Raw genomic sequence first — 23124 nt, 5'->3', positions numbered from 1 at the left:
CATGAACTCCCTCTAGCCTGAAATAGCCCAGCGGTTTCTGTTTCCCAGCTGGTCACTAATTGATACAATATTCGAGCCGCCCTGGCCAGCACCAGGGTGTAATGTTCAAGGAACAGAAGGATTCAGCACTCAGAAAATGTGACGTCATGTTTTCATTTTATTTTTTTACGTGCATGTCATGACTTTCTAGATGAGTTCCCTGAGGGTGGGGCCTGCCTCCCGTCACCTATGCATTCAAGAGACATTTGTGAGTGCCTCGTCGGTGGGGCATGAGATGTATGACCAAGTCCCCGGGCTCATGGGGTCTCAGTCTAGCCCTGCACCAGCCGGGTTGGTGGCCGCCAGCAACCTTGGCTACGGAGCACGTGCAGCGCAGCCGGTCCAAATGAAGGCGGGCTGTCAGTGTGGAATATACACTGTGTTTCGAAGACCTAGTATGTAAATAAGAATGTAAAATAGCTCCCTAAAAATTTTTATATTGATTACATGTTGAAATAATAGTGTTTGGGATATATTGGGTTAAATAAAGCACATCGTTAAAACTAATTCCACCAGCTCCTTTTGACTCTTTTTAATGTGGCCACTCAAAAATTTTAAATTACATAAATGGCTTGCGTTTGTAGCTCATGTTCTATTTCTATTAGACAGCACTGTTCTTGTAGGGGCTGAGTTGAAACAAGTTGATTTACCAATTCAGCATTTTTTAGCATCTATTTAGGAGATATTTGATCCCAGTTCTTGAGAATTTCAGATAGGATGGGGAAGGGGGAAGATGTGCCAACATGGGAGTAAAATTCACTGTGACAAATGTTCGAGTTGGTCCATATTCCAGGACTCTGGGGGCCTGAGAAAAAAATCAGGGAAGGCTTTACAGAAGAGGTGACTTCAGTGTTAAGCATTATAGGATGAGTAGGAGTTTGCCAAGCTGTTAAGGAAGAGGAGGGGCACTCCAGGCTCAGGGAGCTACACATGCAAAAGCTAAGAGGTAGACAACTGAGTGGAGTGTTTGGAGGATATAGAAGTTCCTTGCGGCCCAAACACGGATTGTTGGTGGAGGGAGCTGAACTGTGTAGAGCCTTGAATGCCAGGAAAGTTTGAACCTGGAGGAGGGGCTGAGGTTCAAGAAAGACTCTTAGGCAGGAGGTGGCCGGGCCAGGTATGAGTGAGGTCACCCATCCATCCCCATCAAAAGCTTGTAAAGGACCAGACCAGACTCTGTTTGAATGTGAAAAATAAACTCTTTTATTTCAGTGTTTGCTCCTTGTGGTTCAGAAGTACATCTACTGCCTGCTTGGAACCCAAAAGGTTTATAAAATCATAGAGAAATAGAGCTATATTTATATAGAAAATGTACATGTCGGCTCATTTGGTGATTCTTCCCTGTGCAAAGCAGAAAGTTCTAAGCGCAACAGCGTGATTTTCCCCAAGTCCCTCTCTGGCATTCTGGGCGCCCTGGAGGCTGTGACCTCACCCCAACAGAGAATCCTCCCCTTCCAGCCTGAGGGTGCCCAGCCATGTAGAAAGAGCAGGAGATAAAATCAGAGGTGGCAATTCTTGGGCTCGCTAGGTTTACCCAGGGGCAAGGGCTGTTTGGGTGCCGGGGCCCTGCAAGGAGGGGACCTTGTTGGTTAGTGACCAGCATGGCAGCCAAGGCTCCCGTGAAGGCCAGGCGTTGTGACAGGCAGGCCCACGGGTAGGACAGTGGCATTCAGGGCTCTTCTCTCCTAGAGCTGGGATCTGAAGGGAAGTACCGGGCACAGGTGGGGGACCAGGACAGGGCTGGGGTCTGCATGGGGTCACAGTCACGGTTTCACTCTCAGAAGCACCCTGCGCCGGGGCACTAAGGCTCTGTGGAGCAGGGAGTGGGCCTCGTGGTTACTTACAGGGCTGGGCCACATAAAAGCATCGGAAGTGCGGAGCTGAGGGGACCTCAGCGATGAGCCAGTTCAATCACTCCTCTGACCAGTGAGGAAACTGAGGCCCAGAGAGGGAAAGCCGTGTCTGGCCAGATCTGGGGCTCGAACCCAGCGCTCTGACCCTCCAGCCCCCAGTCCCCTCCCCACCCCCTTGCCGAATCTGGGCTTTTTCTGGTCAGATGCCAAATGGCCTCTGTGACATGTCAGGTCAGGCTGAGACGTGCCAGAGCACTGGGCTCAGAGTCAGAGGCTCGGGCTCTGCTCCTGGGCCTAGTACGTAACCACGATCCCACGGGTGGGGGTGGGCACCTCCTGTCCCCGAGCCTTGGTTTCCTCATCCAGAAAGCAGCTCCCACCCTGCAGTTTCCCGTGGCGATTAAGGGGGTGGCAGCCCTGTGAGTGCCAGCGAGTGCCTCACAATGGTGAGATGGGTGGGGGACCATCGGGCCAGGGCTGCTGGGGTGTCCCCGCCTGGCTCTGGCTCTCCCAAGGGCCCCGGGGGCCTGGGTGCAGTCAGGGGGAGGGGTACAGGACACAGTGTAGCCGAATTCCTCCATCCAGCCCACGGGCCCACTGGCCCTTTATTGCCTGCTCCAAGGGGCTATGGCCAAGAAGGTCCAGAAGTCCATTCCATGCCAAAGAGCCCCCACAGGCAGCCCGCCCCGCCCTGGGGTCTGGGGCCCAAGAAGGGACAAATTTTGCTCATTAGCTTGGGATAAAGATTGGGTCAAGCTGGGGGCTCCCAGCAGGCTGAGCTGACGCCGGGCACAGGGCCCCTTAGCGGGGGCCAATGATGATGTTCCGGTAGCCCTTCACGGACTTCAGCTTGTCGCATTCGAAGTTCACCACCAGCTTGCGGCGGCCCGACTGGAGCGGCAGCAGGTCTATTCTCACCTTGATGTCCTCCTCTGCCTCCAGGGGTTTTGAGCTGCAGCGAGGGGAAGGAAGAGGGTGAGGACTGGCGTCCGGCCGGGATGACACGTGACTACTGAGGACCGATGAGGACCCAGTACAGAACCTCCATGAATTTAGAGCTAATACTGACAGTGACAAAATGGACCCCACTCACAGCACTCTGTGGGGCCCAGACAATCTGCCCTCCTGGAGTGTAGAGTGTGTGTGCGCGCGTGTGTGTGCCTGTGGGTGTGCATGTGCATGTTGGTTGTGCATGCGTGTGTATGCATGTATATGTATGCTCGTGCATACACGCCTGTGTGTGTGGAAGGAGGTGGTGCACTTAGGGGTAACAGTGGTATCAGGTGGGGCTCGGTGTCTCAGAACTGTAATCCCGGCCCTTTGGGAGGCCCAGGCAGGAGGACTGCTTGAGGCCAGGAGTTCGAGACCAGCCTGGGCAACATAGCGAGACCCTGTCTCTACAAAAAATAACAAAATTAGCTAGGCGTGGTGGCTCGCTCCTGTAGTCCCAGCTACTTGGGAGGCTGAGGTGGGAGGGTTGCTTGATCCCAGAAGTTTGAGGCTGCAGTGAGCTATGATTGCGCCACTGCACTCCAGCCAGGCAACAGAGTGAGACCTTGTCTCTTAAAAAAAAAAAAAGTGGGTATGCGTAGGTGGCCGTGTGTGAGCGCTGAGCTGCACAGACGTGATCAGTGGTCTTTATATAAGTCTCATTGCAGTGAAAAAGAGAAGCGTGTGCTTGTGTGCATATGCATCTATGAGGACACGCTCACACATGCGTGTGGGTGCACGCACACAAGTGTGGACATTTGGCGTGTGGATACCTGTGTCTGTGTGAGGACTCAAGAGTCCAGAGGCGGATTTAGCGACTGAATGCGTCACTGTTCCGGTCTGTGAAGATGTGTCCGTGGGCCGCAGCTGACATGTGTGGGTGTTGAGAAAGGATGTGGGAGACCCCGGCCTGAGGGTGTCTGGGAGCGAGCCCAGGTGTGGGTGTGTGGGGGAGAGGAGAGAGGAGGGGTTACAGGCCGGAGTTCGGCACCTGTGGGCAGCTCTACCCGCTCTTAGCATCGTCCCTCTTCCCCGGGGCCCCAGGCTGGAGCGCCCGGCACTTACAGCAGTATGATCTTCTGCCTCCGGATCAGGCCGGCCCCCTCCACGGTGAAGGTGCAGTCCAGCAGGGGCACAGTGAGCGGGTTCCGCAGGGACACCTCAGCCACCAGCTTCCGGTTCTGCTTGGGCTCTCCCAGGACCTGGAAGAGCACGGGGCAGATGCCAGCAGCCGGCTGGGTCATCTCTGTATTTGCCCCGTGTTTGCCGAACAAAGCCATGCCCAGCTCTGCCTCTGGCACAGATGGGGGTGCCTGCCCGGGTGTCCTTCCTGGAGCAGCCGAGAGACCACATGGCCCAGGGGAAGCACAAAGTGCCTCCCTTGTTCTAGAGTCTGGAGTGGAAAGACCACAGGCTTTAGGGCCAGGCTGATTTGGGCCCCTTCCTCACTGTGTGACCTGGGGAAGTTACTACCCTCTCTGTGCCTTGGTTTCTCCATGGAAGACAAATGCCTGGCTGAGGGTTCTTAAGAGGACGAATTGAGCTGATACACACACGCTCCTAGCAGGATGTCCAACGCGTGCGCACCACCTCTCCCTCTGCTGTTCACATTTATCTAACCGCTGTTTAGTCCTTACAACACCCTCAGGTGCTAGTATTAACCCCATATTACAGATGAATCAACTGAGGCACAGAGGGACGAAGTAACATGCCCAGGGCCCCCGAGGTACAAATCCAGGCAGGCAGACTCCAGTCTGTGCCCTTCAGTCCCCTGCCCCTTCCTGCTCTACCAGTGCCAAGTGCCGAGGGGCCCAGCCTTAGTGGTTTAGCATTCTAAGGGCCCATGATTCTAAAATCCCTAAATTCCATGACCCTATCACTCTGGGATGCTATAGGATTCATTCCTAGAGGCCACAGTCCCCAATCCTTTCGGCTTCACGATGCATTTCTGTGATGAGGGTTTGAGGAGCCCCGCGGCACCTAAGGTCTCGTGGTCGCAGGGATGCAGGTCTGTGCAGGGGTGGGGGCTGCCCTCTCCCCAGCGCTGGGCCGTCCTGGGACCCTGCCCCACTCCTTGCCCAGCCCACCCCTTACCCGGATCTTGATTTCTGGATTCTCCAGGTAGAGGTCCCTCTCGGCCAGCAGGTAGCTGTTGGTATGTGAGTCCACAAGGAGGCCCCGCACCTTGATGAGGTTCGACCCCATCAGCCAGTTACCGTAATTCTTGTAGAGGATGCGGAAGGCAATGTCCTTCTCTGTAGATGGGGCAGAGAGGGGGGCACGCGTGATGGCTGGATCATCGCTCACACAGGGTGGGAGGGGATGTGCTTGAGGTCAGACAGCAGCGGAATGGCCGGGCAGACACCAGGCCTCCCCCACCTGCCCTGGCTGCGGAGTTCCCAGGGAGGGGCTGGGAGCGGAAGCAGGACAGCTGGCAAGGGGGGGCGTGCTTGAGCTCCCGCAGGTCTGGGTGCTAATGCTGCCTCTGCCCTCCTAACTGGTGACCTTGGGCAAGACACTCCACCTCCCGGGACCCCAAAGTTCACATCTGTGTAGCAAAGGCACCCATCAGGCAGTCTGAGCATTAGCTGAGCAAGTGTCAGGGAAGTGTCATCACCCAACTTACAGATGAGAAAACTGAGGCTCGGACAGGTGAAATAACATTGCCCCAGGTCACAGAGGTGGTATGTGCCGTGCAGGCATTTGAACTGTCAACCCGGATCTAGAGTCCATTGGCATGATCCGCACTCGCTGCCGAGCGCCTCTGTGGGCGTGAGCCCTTTACTCCCCACGGGGCTGGTGGCCTCGTGCCCCCCACCATGCGGATGGAGAAACAGCTCTGCTGGTGGGCGCGTGGATCGGGAGACCTGGCCCCCGGCCCCATGTGGCCACTGGCTGGCTGCGTGAGCCTGGAAAGAGGCCCTCCCCTCTCTGTTCCCTAAGACTTCTGGCGCCTGCTGGGCAGAGCTAAGACCAGAGGTCACTGCAGAGCAAAGCCACGCGGTGATAAGGGGCTGAGAAAGAAGCCAGCAGGGCCAAACCCTCCCAGGGCAGGGCAGTGAAGCGGGGTTTTTAGCCCCGTGTTTCTGACAAGCATGCTGAGGCCCAAGGGCATCGGGGGTCTGTTTGTGGGAGGCAGGAGGAGCAGTAAATGGCAAGTGGGCTGGTGCAGGGCCCTGCTGTCACTTTCTCTCTGAGTGATTCAAGGTTCAGGCCCTGCCTGTGCACCCCTGAGGTCCACGCCCCCCTCTTTGGCAAACGCTGCCGTGGCCCACCTGGCCTTTTAGCCTTTCCCAGGGCGGACCTGCTCCAACCTCTAATCAGATGATGTGAGCTGGGGAAGAAAACTAAACCTTTGTGCCAAAAAGGACAGAAGGGAGTGAAAATTACTAGGTCGGGCCCTGGAGGTGCAGAGTGGAAACTCTGACTGGCCCTCCGGGAAAGAAGGAAAACACCGTGTCCTCTAGGAGCCCAGAGGATGCGGCTCCAGCTGTGCACTTTTCCAGGAGGTGGAGGGCGGCCAGGGCTGGACCACGGAGGGCCACTGCTCACAGGCCAGTGACCTTGGCCTTGGCCTTGGGCCAGATGCTGGCTGGGAGGAAGAAACACGTGTGGTCAGTCTCAATCTTTCCCTAGACAATTTGCCCTGTTCTAGAAAGGCCCCGGGGATGGTCACTGAGGCCACATGGGCTGCACTCCCAGTGACCCACCTGGAGGGCGGAGGCAGGAAGGGGAAGAGAGAGACGGCAGAGCGAGGGGCCGGGCGGGGGCCGCTGGATCCCGTTCGGGCTGTGCTGGGCCTGGCTTCCTGTCTGCCAGTACATGGAAACCCCCCAGATGCTATCAGCAAAGAGCAGCACGCAGCTCAGCCAAAGTGTGGGGCTTCGAGGGCGAGAGGGCCGGCCTCAGGTTGAGCTTGGCATTGGAGGTCCCAGCAGGACATCGGGGACCAGCTCCACCTTCCAGCCAAAGGACAACGCGCAGGACCTCTGCCCTCCACTCCTGCTCCCTGAAGGCTATGCCCTGTGTGGGTCCCCAGCAGGAGGGGCCCCTCTGTTGGGAGCACATCCCCAGGATGACGAGAAAAGCCAGCAGGCTTGGCCAAAGCCACTGCAGAACAATGCTCCAAGCGCCCCGATGGTATCTGGGAGGCGAGGGCTGACTCCACAGAGGCCTGGGGGAAGTTGCTTTGGCATGTCTGGCCCAGGCCGGGAGTTCACCTCGCGCCACACATTCCAGGAGAGGCACTTTCTCCCCTGGGAGTGGCTCTGAGCACGAGGAGGAGCTGGCTGGCGCGCACTCACACTAAGGTGCCGGAAGGGCCCTTAAAAGATGAACCTGCCTTTGTACAAATGGGAGTTTGCAGCCTGGAATGGAGAAGAGAAACACCCAGGACCCCCAGCCAGCCGGCAGATGGTAGGAGCTAGAACTGGGGTGTCCTGGCCACCCACACACCTGTAGGGATGGACCCCTGCCCCTGACTCTGGGGGCCTAGTGGGGAGGCAAGAGCCAGGTCCTTTCCACCCGTCAAGGGGGCAGGGACCCAGGAACCACTGAGCCCAGAGCTGACGCCATCGGCCGGCCGGTGTTCGGGAAAGGTCCACAGGCTTCTCGGCCTCCCCAGGCCTTCGCACTTCTGCTCCGAGAGCAGTGAGGGCTGCACCGCGTCTCTGCATCATTTTGCACTTTGCTGAGCACACATCTTGGTCCTCACACGGGGCCTGTCATCGCCCCATTTAGCAGACGAGTGTAATTCGAGGCTCAGAGCACGCTCGCCTTGCCCGCGGCTGCACATTTGGAAGGGGGCAGAGGCAAGATTCGAAGCCTGGCTTCAGAACGTGCCTTTCAGCAGCGTAAGTGCTGGGGCCCTGCACTGGTGCCAAGAGGCCCTGCCCCCGAGGGCCTGGCCCCTGCTGGGGGGCCCTGCCTGGGCGCTGATGGGGGGTCTGCCCTGGGGGTGCGGCTCCAGGAGTGCCCACGGTGAGCCCGAGGTGGGAAAACCAGGAGGCGGTAACTGTCAACACCCCAAACGCCCAGCCCGAAACAGACCTGCTTTCTTAGGAACTCGAGGGCTGTGCCCACACGCCAGCCCCCAACACAGGCAACAGAGGAGAGAAACTACCAGGAGAGGGGACAGGGGAGGGCGACAGAGCTCGTAGGCACAGAAAGCGCCCACCCTGGGCTGTGCCCCATCCATCCCCGGTGTGACCACACTGACCCCCAGGTACCGAGAGCTACTGTGTGCACAGCCTCTCACCCCCGACAGGCCCTCCCTGTCAGATCATGACACCACGTGCCTGACAGGGACACTCTGCCCAGGTGGCACCGCCACACTGCCCAGGGACGATGTCCCACTCGATCCCGCAACCACTCGGGTTGGCCAGTGTCTCGCTCTACAGCTCCCAGCCCCTCTCCCAGCCCCAGGACCCCCTGCCCTGCTCTTGCCTCACGGGTAACCTCTGACCTCGGTGGCCACGGCCCCTCCCAGGGCCTCAGGCGTGTTTTTAGGAAGATGACAAAGCCAGGCAGCAGAAGGGACAGAGGGGATATGACTGTGCAGGTACTAAGCTAGAGGCTTGAACAACAAAGGCTCTGTCTGTCCATGGCCGGGGGCCATAGCCGCTGCCGTTTCCCAGGGACGGGGACCTGCCGAGCCGGGGTCCCCGCCCAGCCTGGCGCCAGGGAGACGCCCAAGGCCAAGGCCGGGAGGAAAGCATTTCTCCCCACTCCCGTCGCAAGGCCTGGACCCTCTGCCCCGCTGTCGCCCTCTGAGCTGCCCTGTCCAATACGGCAGCTCCTGGCCACATGCGGCTATCTAACTTTAGGTTGAATAAATTAAAACTTTGGTTTTGCATTTGCACCAGCCACATTTCAGGAGCCCAGTAGCCTCGTGGAGTTGGTGGCCACCGTACTGCACAGTGCAGGCACGGAACACCTCTGCCGCTGGAGGCAGTTCTATAACCAGCGCCGGCCGAGAGCCGCTCTCGCTGAGGCCGAGAGCATCCAGAGGCACAGGAGAGGTTCTCGAAGGGGCAGTGGGGGAGGCTCCCGAGCTGTGAGAGGGGCTGGAGACAGAGGAAGTAGCTGGGGGCAGGGAGCAGAGGGTCAGGGAAAGCAGTCAGGGGTCACATGAAGATGAGATAGCTGCTGAGAGGACAGGTTCAAATCTAAGTCCTGTCACTTGCCAACTGTGCAACCTTGGGAAAGTCACTTAACCTCTCTGTGCCTCCAGCTCTTCATCTGGAAGACAGGGGCAATGGTAGACTCTACCTCCCACTTTTGTTATAAGGATTAAATGGGTGGATATTTATAAAGTGCTTAGGACAGGGTCTGACACAGAGTAAGTGCCATGGAAGTGTCTGGGAGATAAAATGACAAGTGCCAAGCGCTCAGTGCACTACTAAGCACGGAGTCAACAAATGCTCCGAGAACACAGGGCCTTACCAGAGAAGGGCTCCAGGGTGAGATTCAGTAGGTCTTTGGTGGCACACTCGGGCCCCATGATGCCGTTGTAGCTGACAGTGCGGGCACGGAGCCGGAGGCGGCAGGTGTGGTTCTTGGAAGTGTTGTTGGCGATGTGGGCAAAGACGTCAAAGTCGCTGCCCATGTTCATCCTCTGGGTCACGCGGATCCGCATGTCCACCCCTGTCTCCTCCTTCTCCTTGTCTTCCAGTTTGTTCAGGAGGTTGGCCCTCATCAAGACTCTCCTCTCCTCCGGGGACCCTGCAGAAATAGCAAAGCAAGCCTCAATCACAGCTGGAATAGGGGTCACTGGGCAGGGGGCTTTGATGTGGCAAACTGGCTTCTCAGAGTCCTGGATGGTGACTCAGAGCATCCCTGGAGGATCCTCTTCTCTACATTTTTGTGCCAGGAGGAGGAAATAGTATTGCATTTGCCACATGTGAACTCCTATACATCCCTCAAGACCCAGTCCCAAATGACTCCTCCTCCAGGAAGCCTTCTCAGATCACTCCTTCCCCAGGGTGTTGTTTATGTTCTTACTTGCTTACTTACTTTTTGCTGCTTGAAAGCTAAGACTGTGTTTTACTTATCTTTATGTCATACCCAATGCCTATAACAACACTTGGTGCATACCAGTCACCAATATGATGCAAACTTTCTCACCTCCAAGCATTTGCACAGGGACGTCTTCTACCTGAAATCCTTTCTCTCCCCTTCTCTGACTGCTCCCTTGTTTATATCCCATACACCTCTCTCCTATGCTCCTTTTATTCCTCCCCCGCCCCGCCCGGTGTTGTTAAGTACATATCTACTTCTTCTACCAAACCATTAGCTCTAGACCTTTCAAAGGCCAGAGAGAGCATCTTTTCTTTCTGTTTCATCCCTCCAGCCAGAGGATGGTCATAGAATAGCCAACCCTCAGCTAGCCCTGCAGTCAGTGGGAGTCAGGCCAGGGCAGGGACTACGATTTCCTAGTCCCCTCTGCGGGCCCTGCTGTGCTTGGCACACAGTAGATGCTTGGGAAATACCTATGGTATTCAGTTGGCTGTTGGATGTGCTCAAATCCATTTTTTAAAAATAAACCAAATCCTTTTCCCCCTTACTGATTTAATATTAGTAGCAGAAAGATGTCTCATCCTTATGTCTGATTGAATTCATAACATTAAGTTTCTCTTGGTCCATTTCTCTCTCTGGTTTGGGGGGGGTTTGTTTGTTTTGGGGGGTTTGGGTAGTTTTTTTTTAGAGATAGGGTCACACTCTGTCAGCTGGCTGGAGTGCAGTGGCATGATCATAGCTCACTGCAGCCTTGAACTCCTGGGCTTAGGTGATCCTCCTGCCTTAGCCTCCCGAGGAGCTGGGACTACAGGTGCATGCTGTCATGCCCGGGTAATTGCTTTACTTTTTATTTTTAGAGACGGTGGGGGGGGGGTCTTGCTATTGCTCAGGCTGGTCTCAAACTCCTGGCCTCAAGCGATCCTCCCACCTCGGCCTCCCAAAGTGCTGGGATTACAGGAGTGAGCCACCATGCCTGGCTAACATTTCTCTTTAATTCAACCCTTCTTCATCCCCTTTCATGCTCCTTTCCCCAGCTATATGTCAAATACTACAAAAATAAACACTGCAAAGTCCCAGGAAACTTCCCTCCATGGACTCTCTGGACTCTCAAGCCCCCCTAGTACAAACACAATGCAATAAAAGAAGTGTGGAATTGCCCGTGTATAGTTGCAGGTCCTGCTGCTGACATATACTGTTAATAAACAACATGGTAACACAGACATCAATTTTTCTGTTACGATGCATGCCTCTCCTATATAATAGCTGCCCCCTACAGTTTTATTAAGAGTCAACCCAACCAAAAAAGCAAGGTTTAAAAACTGAATTGAATCCTACTGTGGAATATAGAATGCTTTTCCTAAATGAATGCTCCTCTAACACTGCACTTGTTGCTAAGGAATTGCTTAAATTGTCGGATGCAGGCTGCCAAATAAAACACACACACACACGTATACACACAGGCCTGCTGGGCTGCTAACATGGGATGCTTATCTGCAAGGCCATGTTAAGGGCTCGGAGAGACAGGACACCTACCCTCCGGGTATTTGTAGTTAAGGGTGATGTCCTCCCGCTCGTCGCTGCCCAGGCCCTTGGTACTGATATTCTGCCCCACGACTGTGGAACGGTTGATGGACTTGTGCATGGTCCCGTCTTCCTGGAGGATCCAGTCCACCACTTCCGCGTTGACCTCGGCAAAGACAAAAGGTGCATCGTACTTGGTCTTCAGGTCGCCCTCCTTGATGGCGCGAACCGAAACTGGGCCACAGCAGTATGTCCCTGGTCAGGGGTAAGAAGAGGGAGCGATAGATGGGTCTGGACCGAGGGAGAGGGTGCCGTCCTCCAAAACCCTCCACAGTTTAACCACACGTAGCAAAAATCCTCGAGACCACGCAGCCTTTTGACTCAGGGCCTCCTTGTCTAAGAGGGCACCATAGGGTGAACAGGACTCTGACGTGCCACTTTTAGGGTTCAGATCCCGGCTCAGCTTCTAGTTAGCTGGGTGACTTTGGGCCAGTCATTCACTTCTCCAAGCTGCAGATTCGTGTGGGGATCATACTGGAACCTACCTAAAGAGGATTCATGAGTTACGGATGTAAAGCTCTTAGCATCTGCTAAAGGCAAGTATTTGATAAAGTAGGAACGTAGCCCGAGGCACCCCAAGGGAAGGATGGAGTCAGAGAGCAGACAGCGTGTTAGGAGGGAGAGCATCTGTCTTGTTTCCGGCTCGCGCTGAGGGTGGAAGTCGGTGCCGGGCGTGGCGTCGGCCCCAGGGAGTACGTGTCCTCTCAACCAACGCGGGGGATGGATGTTTAGCTCAGTGTGGTTTATAAACACCCCCCACTGTCCACAGCCTTGGACGCTGAGGACGAGAGGCTGGGTAGACAGAGCCTAGCACATCCACGTGATGGAACATGGTAACACGAACTTGAAATTCAAATCACAGAAAACCATCTGATGGAGAAATGCTAATGATATACCGAGAAGTAGACAGAGCCAGGAGAAAAGGCTACGTGCAGCCGCAGTTCTTAAATTCGGGTCCACAGACCCCCAAGGCGCTACCAACAGAATTCAGGGGTCCATGAACTTGAACCGGGAAAAGGGACATCTTTATTTTGCCTCTACTTTGGTAGCACCTCCTTCAATTGTGAAAGCAGGCAACAAACCACAGTAGCCTTAGGGGCAGTTACGACTTGTCACCCATAAGAACCACAGATGTGTTCATGTCACCTTCCAGTCGTCCCAGGTAGCGGGAAATGTAACTTATGCTGTTCTCTAGCACTGCATTACGGAACTCACCCACCACTAGACTGTGTTACATAAAAAAGCAAGTATTAGTATATCATACATTTATTTTTTTAAACTTGTTATAACTATATTTCAATTAATTGGTTTTCTTTGTAACCTTGTGCAAAATATTCTGAGAAAGGGTCCAAATGCTTTATCAAGTTTTGCCTTGCCACACACACACACACAAATATATAATTTGAAGTTACTAGAAGCTATGTGTGAATGTTCATGATGCTTATTTTAGGGAGAGAGGACAAAGATGCTGTTTTATTTTCTTCTTTGTGCTTCTCCATAGTTTCTGTTTTCCACAGTGCATGTAAATTCCTTTTCAAATTGTAAAAAAAAAAAAGTGTCTTATGAAAATATCAGTGAGGTCCCTCCACCCTTGTGTGGACCCGCCAGTGGTCTTGGGGTTAGGCTCCTAGCTCTGCCACTCTCCAGCCGAGTCACTAACTCTCCAAGCCTCAGTTTCCCCATCTGGGTGATGGGTGCGCTTGCCCACCTTCGCTCTTCTCCTGGGGCGTCGGGTCCAGGGCCTGCCAGCCCTCATAGCCCTGCTCCAGGTCCGGTCTGGTCATCCACGACTCCACCCAGCAGTGGTAGTTCCTGGGGAGGGAATGAGGCAGGACGTGGGTGACATTCATCATCCCCTCCCGCGGGCAGACTGCCCCGTGCATGCCCCAGATGCACACTCCTCTTGTCCCAAACTGAGCACAGTTTGGTCCCCACCTGCCCCCGCTCTGCTCTCCCTCCGGTGGGCCTGTCTGAGCAGCGCCCTCCGTCGCCGGGCGCTCACTCCCACACCTCAGAGCCGTGCACAGGCTCTGCCCTGGGTCCGGCCTCGTTGCCACCCGCCTGGACCTCACCCCAGCCCCCTGCCTCCTCTCTCGCCCTCTAGCTGTCCGGGTCCACCGTCATCAGCACAGCTCTTTCCCATTGTGAAGCTTTGAATGACAGCCCATTGCCTTCGGAATCAAGCCCGGGCTCCCGGATCTGGCATCCTGGACTCCCGACAACTTTTGCAGCATGAGTCTGCCCGGTGCTTCATATATGTGGTTGTATGTGGCTGGCTTTCCCTCCTCTAGGCCTCTGCTCATGCTGTCCCTCCCCAAGCCTGTCCAAATACTGCTCAACTCTTAATGCTCAATTGACATGTGACCTCCTCCAAGAAGCTTTCCCAGGTTTCCTCTTCATGGGCCCCTCCTCACTGAGCCCCGACTTCACCCGGGCACCACCTTACCAGATCATCTCGCTCCCGTTCCCCTGGACCTCCCCGGACTCATTGCGGTAGTACTCGATGAGAAGGTTGCTGTTCTGGTCGTGGGCTGAGTTATAGTTGGTCACGACTCGGGTGGGGACACCGAGGCACCGCAGCACTGTGTGGGGGTGTGGAAAGAGGGGTTGGGGATGAGCTAAGGCCCTGGGGCTCTGGGGCTCCCCATGCCCGTCTGTACCCTAGGGAGCGCTGTACCCACTGTCCAGGTGGTGAGGGTGTGGGCTAGCCTCCCTTGCCTGGACAATGGTGCCCCCCTTGCTGGTCACCGCATGTCCACTCTGTCCCCCTCACGTCACAGCTGCCAGAAGGAGACTCTAACAGGCAAATCTGACATCAACCCTCCTCTGACAAACCTTCCATGGCTCCCCACAGCCCCTGAGGTCAAGGCCAGAGCCCTGGCTGTGGCCCTTGGCCCTGCAGGGCCTGGTGCCTGACCACCTCCTTGCTCACTCTGCTCTAGACGCACTGGCCTTCACACTCCATGCTCCCGCCAGCCTCAGGGCGCTGGCATGTGCTGTTCCCTCTGCCTGGAAGGGACTCTGCCGGAACCCTGCCAGGTTCCGGTCATCCCATGTGCGCTCACAGCACAACCGGGATCAATCATCACTGCTAGTGTCTGGGCATGTGAGGGGTTCTTCAGTCAGTCCCCTGGAGACAGCAAGGGGCCAGAGCCCAGCACAGGCCTGGTATCGGGCATTTTGTCAAAGGAGATGAAGGGACAGGTGAAGGAGAGAGGGAGGGAAGGAGGGAGAGAGTTCACGAATGACTGAATCTCCCCAAGACAGGGATTCAGAGTGAGGCTAGGAGCAGAGCAGGCTGGAGCGGGGACAGAGGGCAGGAGATCCGGCGACTTCCACCGTGTGACCTGGGGCCAGTCCCTTCACCTCTCCGGGCTTTGGTTCCGCCTCTGTGTGCGTTCAGGGCATGGCTGGGGATTGCTCATCCCTCCGCACAGGAGTACACATGGCTGTGCCCTGTGCAAGGTCACGTCCATCTACAGGCCCTCAGCCCTGTCGGGAGGCCCTGCTTGCGGGGAAGGGGCTGGTGTGGCCACAGCAGGCTGAAAAGAGACAGCCCATTCACCGGCCTGGCCACCCCAGCTCAGCTCTGCAGGGCTGAGAGCACCCGCAGGGCAGGGGGGAAAGCCCGCACGGACCTGCCCGGGGGGCGCTGGGTGCTCCTGCACCAAGAGTCATGGGAGCTTTTGCACCTTCATAAATGCGCTTTTTATGTACGTTATAAAAGTCACATTCTCAGGGCAGGATAAATATCTAAAAGGTGAAGAGAAACAAAAAGCCCTAGTCAATGTAACCCGTGGGGCTTCTGTTTCACTTTAGTTTGACTGAAGCTGCGTTTCTGGAAGGGGAAAGGCGGGGGGACGTGACCTTTGCCATGTGCCCGCCCTCGGCCAGGGCAAGCACTTCCCAGATGGCCCTGGACTGCGGCCAGCAGCAGCTGCGCCTGCACCCCCTGCTGATTCCTGTGCCCTTGAGGCCTGGGCAGGGCCCAAACCTGCTGCCTCCCGTGTCCCCACCCCAGGTCCCGACCTGCTGCGAGACAGGCCTCTGAGTACAGACCAGAGGCCTGGGGAGGCCTGTCCCTGCTGCCCAAGGAGCCAGGCGCCACTCCCGCCCCTGGGGCGGAGTCCCAGGAGGCCTCACATCACAGCCTAACGGAGGCCCCAGCACCGCGCACACCTGGTTCAGAGCCTGGCCGTGCGGATCACTAGCAGCTGTGTGACCTTGGGCAAGCCGCTTCCCCTCTCTGAGCCTCCATTTCCTCCCCAGTGGGAGAAGCTAATAATAGCGGCCTGCGGGGATGCTGTGATGATTCAGAGGCCACGGGTGTGGGCAGGTCCCGTCTGCCCGGTGCCCAGAGCAAGCACTGAGAGGCACTCAGGAACAGCAAAGTGTGTCACGGTGCCCGTCCCTGCAGATCACGTCCAGTCCCTGTTGGCTGACTCACGGGCATTGAGGAAATCCCCAGGGATCAGGCTGAGGGTGCTGGAATCCCAGCTCCCCCTGGAAACCCCTAACCCACGCCTGAGCTAAGCCGGGTGTGCCAATGACACCTCCCTGGTCCTAAGCGCTCCCTGGGAGTCAGGTCAGTCACCACAGTCTCCATCTTACAGGTGAAGAAACTGAGATTTGGAGACATCTATTCTCTTGCCCAAGACCATCCAGGGGCTGGAGGCAGAGCTGGGATTCCAACCCCGACAGGCCGGCTCCAGAGCCCCCGGACCAGGTCACCATTCGGCTCTGCCTAAATGCTACCAGGCCCAGGTGTCGGATGGTCCTTTATCGGACCACGCTTTTTCCTGGCTCCATCACTCACGGCCCGGGAAGAGGCTGCAGGGACCAGGACACAGCCCAGGCCCTGTGGGAGGACAGTCGAGGGCAGGAGCTGCTGCTAAACCTTCAGGTGGCCACAGCCCAGGGTGATAAAGGCTTCTGCAGGTGAGCCTGGGGACCCAGGCCACAGATTGTGGGGATTCTCTGGGAAAATCCATGGGGTTCTCTGACAAGACGTGGTTTAGGCCTGTCAGAGGGAAGGGGTCCAGAGTAGGGGACCCTATTCCCTGGAAGGGGAATTCAGCGGTCACAAGGGAACAGAGAGTCACAGGCAGAGAGGCGGGTGGTGGGGAGGAACAGGACAGCTGAGCTGAGAACGTGAGCCGGGCTGCCCTGCCCAGCCTGGCAGTGTGAGAACAGGCTGGGGGATCTCCAGGGAAGCTTCTCTAGGCCTCGGCACTGGCTTTGGAGTCAGGGAAGCTGAGAACCCCAGATCAGCCTCTCAGATTTCCCGAGCCTAGTAATTAATAATAATAACAGTAATAAATAGCATCACATATAAGTATTTGCTGTTATGCACCTGAAATCATTTCAAGCACCTCACACACACGTATTAGCTCATTTAATCCTCACAACCGTCCCGGCACAAAGGGACCATTATCATGCCCATTTCACTGATGACAGAACTGTGGCTCAGAGAGGTTAAGTGATTTACCCAAGGACACACAGCTGGTAAGAAGCAGAGCTAGGAAGTGAACTCAGGCCTTGACTCCAGAGTCTGTTCGGAATCTGTACGTGACGCTAATCCATTCTCATCAGCACCACTGTCAACCCGGGAGCAATTGTCAACGTTTGCTGGGCTTACAGCTTTAAGATTTTTTTTTTTTTAAGATTTATTTTTCCTGTTCTGGTTTTAAATTATTATTTTTTTTTCATCTTTCCCCCTCTCTGTTTTAGAATGTGCTCTCTCTTGACACTGATGCTATTGCAGTTATTGTCTGGGCCGGGTTCTGTGCTGGGCAGCTGTGTGCAGGAGGTCGGTCCCGTGGTTGTCTCCATTTTACGGATGTGGAAACTGAGATTGGGAGAGAGGTCATCTGCTCAAGGTCACGGAGCAAGTGAGTGGGGGAGTGGGCATTTTTAACTCAGGTGTGCCTGGCTCCAGAGTGCGTGTGCTCAGCCCTGAGCACGTGCTGTCTCCCAAACAGTATCCCTCCATCCTAACAACCACCCTGGGGGCAGCTGTTGGAAAAACGACCAGAGAGGGTGGCCACAGGCTCCAGGCCACACAGTGCACTGATAGCGTTGATGGCAGAGGCAGGACCAGACCTGGCGTGTCCTGATTCCCACACCCCACACCCCAGCGCGTAGCTCACCTGTGCAGGCCACGGAGGCGAAGACCCAGCACTGGCCGTACTTGACAGGGTTGTAGCCGGAGTTCTTCCAGCGCCGCAGGATGTCCACACTGCCCAGCCAGGACGTGGGGCTGACGCCATCCTTATAGTCATTGTCCCAGCGTCCCAGCAGCACGCCCTGGTCATCGTTGCAGTTGACCTGCAACCAGCGGGGCATCGTAGGGACTGAGGGGAGGGGGAGGGTGCCGGCTCTCTGTGATGGCTGTGCCAGGATGAGCCCAAGCACAGCAGGGGGCGAAGGCCAGGGAGGGAGCTCCAGGGAAGGGGACAGCAGGCAGAGAGGTGCCCCCATGTGACAGACTGTGGCGTGCTGGAGACGGTGGGGGCTGGAGCCCGGGGTGCAGGAGAGAGATGGGGTGTGGGCAGACACGAGGCGGGGAGGGGTCAAGGTCAGAACATGATGCCGGAGATGTGACTGTGTCCCGTGAGCATGCGGTTGCTGGGGAGTGACACGGCGTTTGACAGTGATCTGAGTTTTACAGTGACCTGCTCTGGCCCCTGCCCAGATTGCACTGTCCCCCCCAAATTCCCATTTCCTCAAGAATCAAGTCTGGCCTCCTGCCCGTGGCCCACGAGGGCCCCTGCGGTCAGTCCCTGCCCACCCTGCAGCTCCTCCCACGCAAGGCCCCGCGCTCGCCCGGCTCCACACACACTGGCCTCCCTCTCCTCAGACCTGCCAAAGCCGTCCCTCCTCCAGGCCTCGGCACGGCTGTGTCCTCTGCCTGGAATGCACCCCCTCCCGATCACCACCTTAGGGAGCCCCAGCCCCTCACTACGTCAGACACCCTTGCACAGCTGGGCTCCTCTGCGCATGCACTGTGGTGCATGCTTGCGCGCTCGCTCACGGGATGCTCTGGTGACTGTCTACCTCCCCTCACCCACCCAGTGGAACGTAAGCTAGGGGCCCTAGGAGACTTGTATTCAGCAGTATCCCCTGTGCCTAGGACATAGGTGCACACGGCAAATATTTGCTGAAGCAATGAGTAAATGAATTGCTTTGGGGAACGCATGGGCATGGCCCTCATTTGTGTAATCTTGTCTTTCCAAATACAAGCTCTCTGCACTGAGACTTACCTCTGGGTCCCCCTACTGCGTCCAGCACATCGTGTGGCCTGTGTCACCATTGGGAGGGAGGAGCCTGCTGGAGCCCACTCTGGGCCCCGATCCTGGGTGGGCCCCGCCCCTCACTCACCATGGCGCTCACCACCCGGGCCACGTAGACGGGGCTGCTGCGGCTGGAGCAGTCCTGGCCGGCATTCCTCAGGAACTTGGGGTTGACATCCAAGAGCGCCAGGCAGATGTCCAGGATCCCGTCTTCAAACTGTGTCAGAGGAAACAAGAGGAGAAAGAGGGGGCTGAGAAGCCACCTCCTCCAGGAAGCTTGCCCTGAAGCCCCTGGCAGCCTCAGGCCTTCCCTGCTGTCTCACACAGCAGACTGGGGGACTCTGCTGGGTCTGCCGCACCTCTGTGATGCCAGCGTCCCCTGGCCCACGATGGAGTGGGGTGGGACCACACCCGGGTGGGCTGTGAGTGTGTGAAGTGGGGGCAGGAGGTCCATCTGTATCCAGGGCCCGGCTGCGGGGACCTGGGAATCTGGGTGGAGCACAGAGTGGGGGGCCCAATGTCCCTGGGGTTCCCTTCCCCTCAGAGCCACCTCAGGCCCTGCCACTTCCCCTTTCCCGGCTCTGCTCAGCCAACTCTCCCTGTTCCCCTAAGGCCTGACTCACCCCACGGAGCCCTCCTTCCCCCGACCCCGCCCACCCACGCTGCTCTGTGGGAACAGGTCATAAAGACATAAATCCAGTGCCCCCACTCCTCCGTTTCAACTGCAGCCAGAGGAAAATCTTCTCCCCAGGCCTGCAAGCCCCTCACGATCTGCACCCAGCCCCCTCTTTGACCTCATGTCTGGCCAGTGTCACCCACACTCACTCTGCCCCAGGCTCACTGCCTCAGGGCCTTTGCACTATTTCACCTGCTGGGAATGCGCTTCCTGCCACTCTCTGCGTGGCTCACGCCTTCTCACCCTTGCAATTCAAACGTTATCTCTATCCAAAGCAGGACCCCCTTCTCTTCATCTTCCATTGGACCACCCATCTGACGTCTCCAGGGACTCTGCTGTCTGCCCCTGGGCCCCATCTCTGCGGTCCTTCCCCAGACCAGGCCTCGTCACGGGTCTCTCTCCAAGCTGCACAACAGGGTCTGACCCGCTTGTGGCTCCCGACGGCATCAGCCTGATGTTCACAACCTGGACACTGCTGGCTTCTCCCACCTCATCTCCGGGGGCTCCTTCACACACAAAGTACTCCCCAAGCTACAACAGACTTCTCAGCTGCAACAAAAACTTTCCCACCTCTGAGCTTTCACTTGTGCAGCTCCTTTGCATAGCATATGGTGCACCCACCTCCTTCCACGGCAAACTCCTACTTGTTCTTCAAAGCCCAGCCCAAATGTTCCCTACTTCAAGAAGTCCTCCCTGATCCCATGGGATATTACTCCTTCCTTCCTCTGAGTCTCATCTTCCTGGATTGTGATCATGTCTAGAAGTTTTGTGAGGGGCACATCCCACAGCCCAGCACAAGCCTAGATACAAAACAGGGACTCAGGCAATAAAAGGAAGAACAAGGTTTTGTTCTACTTCTCAAGAGAGAATAAAAAGCCCTGAGAAATAAGAGCCAATGCATTTTCTGGTGTATTTTGTCCATCACAGCCATAGTACCATTTCTTTCTCTCGCTCTCTTTTTTTTTTTTTTTTTGAGACAGAGTCTCACTCTGTCACCTGGGCTAGAGTGCTGTGGCGTCAGTCTAGCTCACAGCAACCTCAAACTCCTGGGCTCAAGCAATCCTCCTGCCTCAACCTCCAGAGTAGCTTGGGACTACAGGCATGCGGCACCACACCGCGCTAATTTTTTCTATTTTTAGTAAAGACGGGGTCTCGCTCTTGCTTTGGCTGGTCTCGAACTCCTGTGCTCAAACAATCCTCCCTCCTCTGCCTCCCAGAGTGCTAGGATTACAGGTGTGAGCCCCCGCGGCCGGCCACCACCATTTCACTCACATCCCACACCAGGCTACAGGGTTACTGGGGAGATATTTTTGCAATTATTCTCCCCAGTATTTGACCACATTAGCTGGCTCAGCCTAAGCCACAAGCCTACATCACCCTCTGAAGATAGAGGGGAAGATAAAGGGCATGGAACAGATGTGGGGAGGGGCTCCCCAAAATAGCAGTTCTGTTATCACAACAAGGAGGCGTGAGTGCTGGGCAGAAAACCCATAAATGTCTTCTACAGAACTTTTTACACCCATTCATTCTACAGATGTTTTGAGCACCTTCTGTGCGTCTGACACAGCAGGCTCTGGAGCTACAAGTGAAAAAAGACAGACACATCCCACTCCCATACAGAGTTTATAGTCAAGGAGATAACCTTTGCTGTCTTCATAGGTCATCACCTTGCAAGATAGAGATTATTGTGCCCATTTTACAGATGAGGACACTGGGGCTCAGGGTAATGAAATGCTATGCCCCGGGTAACACAATAGTATACTGAGAAACAGGATTCAAATGCAGATTTGGAGGCCTCAGGCACACGGCCCAGCACACAGAAGGGCTGAGATGGAGGCGGGGGACAGGGTGCACCCTACCTGTCCAAAGTTCCAAGGTACGCTGTTGATGAACCTGGACGAGCCCTGGTAGATGAAGCCCTGCTGGTTGAGGACATACTCCTGCCGCTGCTCCTCCGACTCCAGGTACACGGCGTCCTCTGTGGGCGGGAAGAAAGGGGCCTCAGCTCTGCGTCTGGGGAGGCCGACACGACAGTCAGGGTGCAGCTCCCCAGGCCAAGCCGGCATCTCGGTCCTTTAACCTTCTAATCAGAAACGCTAATCACGAACTAACAATCCCATGCCAAGGAGATACGGTGTGACTGATCAGTGACAACAAAGGCTGCCATTTACCCAACACTCGACACATGCCAGGACCTGTGATAAACGTATGACATGTATTAATTCACTTAATCCCTCCAAGAGCCCTGTGAGAAAGGGACCTTTGAAAGCCCCATTTTAAAGATGGGAAAACTGAGGCTCAAGAATATTTTACACCTGGGAAAACTGATGCCAAAACAAGAGACAGAAGAGCACTGGACCAGGAGTCAGGAAACCCCTGCCCCTGAAGCTCACTTGCTGTGTGACCCTGGGAGGGTCACTCTGCCTTCTTTGCCCACCTCAACACCTCTCACTGTGTTAGTCCAAGAGCAAAATGGGATCACAGATCTGAAAGGCACTTTGGAAACTAAAGCCCTGAGCCAGCGTGAGGAAGGGGCATGGTTCAAGGTGGAGAGAGTTCAGTGCCCGGGGGAGGCTAAGAAAGAGTTGTTGTGGCTCAGGAGAAAGAAATGAAAACATGTTTGTGAGCCCACAAAGGTATCTGAGGCCGCGGGCACTGTGTCTCCTGGGCCTAACAGAGAGGTCAGCCCCCCGGCCCTGGGCTCCATCTGGCCCATCTGCAGCGACCAGCAACCCCCACTTCTATTGCAGCCGGGAAGGTAGATGGGAAAGTGGCCGAATCTCTTGTGTATCCTGCTCTTTGGCTCCGGAAACTGCGATAAAAATTCCCCTCCAAGTCAATGAACCATAATGACTCTGCATCAGTCGGTCGCGTGGGACAACGAACGAAAGAGAAAGAAAAACCCAGCCCACGGCGTTTCCCCATCAGAATGTGAGTGTCAGCGCTGGCTGAATCATTCCCGTCTCCAGCTCAGGGAGCCAGGCCCGTGACGTCCCCAGCTCGGGTCTCCGTCTGGTAAAGGTGGGGACTGGCACTCAGTCACACGCATCTTGGAAGGCAAGGACACGAATGTCCTGTTTTCCAGGCAGACCGGCCCTTTTCCCGCCCATCAGAGGGATTTCCTGCCCCTGCGCCCCCAGCCCAACTTCCTGCCCCACCAGCTGCCTCCTCGCCTTCTTAAGGCTCCCGCCCCGGGATGTGGGTCACTTTAGTCACTGTACTGCTTGGCTGACTGCCACCCCACCCCGCAGGCGAGGCAGAGCAGGAACAAGAGGGACAGCCCCCCAGAACCTCGCTCCCCGTCCCCCGGTGCCATGAACTCTGAAACCCTGCAGTGTCCGGTCGTCTAGGGTGGGGACGCCGGCATGTTTCTGCTCTATGGGCAGAGCTGCCGCCTAGTCGCAGCCTCTGCAGACTGACTAAAATTCAACACAAACATATGGCAAGGTCCAGCAGGGCCACTTCTATCCCAAGAAATCATTCCATGTGGCTATAGGACACGTGCGCAAGGGTGCTCGTTGAGGGGCAAGGTACAAGGCGCTCCAGGCTCTTAGAAAGAATGAGCAGATGTGGGCACACCAGAGCGCGCAGGTCCCCCCACCGCGCCCCGCTCCCCACCCCCGATGTACCGTAGGGGGAAGAAACCAAGTAGCAGGTTGATGTACACTGTGGGATC

The 23124-nt window shown here is 56.1% G+C and overlaps 1 protein-coding gene across 1 annotated transcript in view; it reads right to left on the bottom strand.

The window, feature by feature from the left end:
* Positions 1 to 1246: 1246 nt before the first annotated feature.
* The window catches only part of TGM2 (transglutaminase 2), a 31993-nt gene continuing 10115 nt past the window's right edge, over positions 1247 to 23124 (bottom strand). Inside the window, exons 4-13 of the mRNA XM_069495722.1 lie at positions 21308 to 21426; positions 18861 to 18989; positions 17630 to 17807; positions 13927 to 14062; positions 13189 to 13292; positions 11433 to 11675; positions 9327 to 9605; positions 4977 to 5137; positions 3948 to 4084; positions 1247 to 2844 (exon numbers count right to left, since the gene is read on the bottom strand). Coding sequence (XP_069351823.1) covers positions 2694 to 2844; positions 3948 to 4084; positions 4977 to 5137; positions 9327 to 9605; positions 11433 to 11675; positions 13189 to 13292; positions 13927 to 14062; positions 17630 to 17807; positions 18861 to 18989; positions 21308 to 21426 — 1637 coding nt within the window. The 3' untranslated portion in view covers positions 1247 to 2693. The remainder of the gene's footprint in view (positions 2845 to 3947; positions 4085 to 4976; positions 5138 to 9326; positions 9606 to 11432; positions 11676 to 13188; positions 13293 to 13926; positions 14063 to 17629; positions 17808 to 18860; positions 18990 to 21307; positions 21427 to 23124) is intronic.

Source organism: Eulemur rufifrons, chromosome 20 (genome assembly GCF_041146395.1).
Source record: "Eulemur rufifrons isolate Redbay chromosome 20, OSU_ERuf_1, whole genome shotgun sequence".
Taxonomy (NCBI): domain Eukaryota; kingdom Metazoa; phylum Chordata; class Mammalia; order Primates; family Lemuridae; genus Eulemur; species Eulemur rufifrons.
The sequence above is the reverse complement of the archived record's forward strand: the minus strand, read 5'-3'. Positions and strand labels throughout refer to the sequence as shown.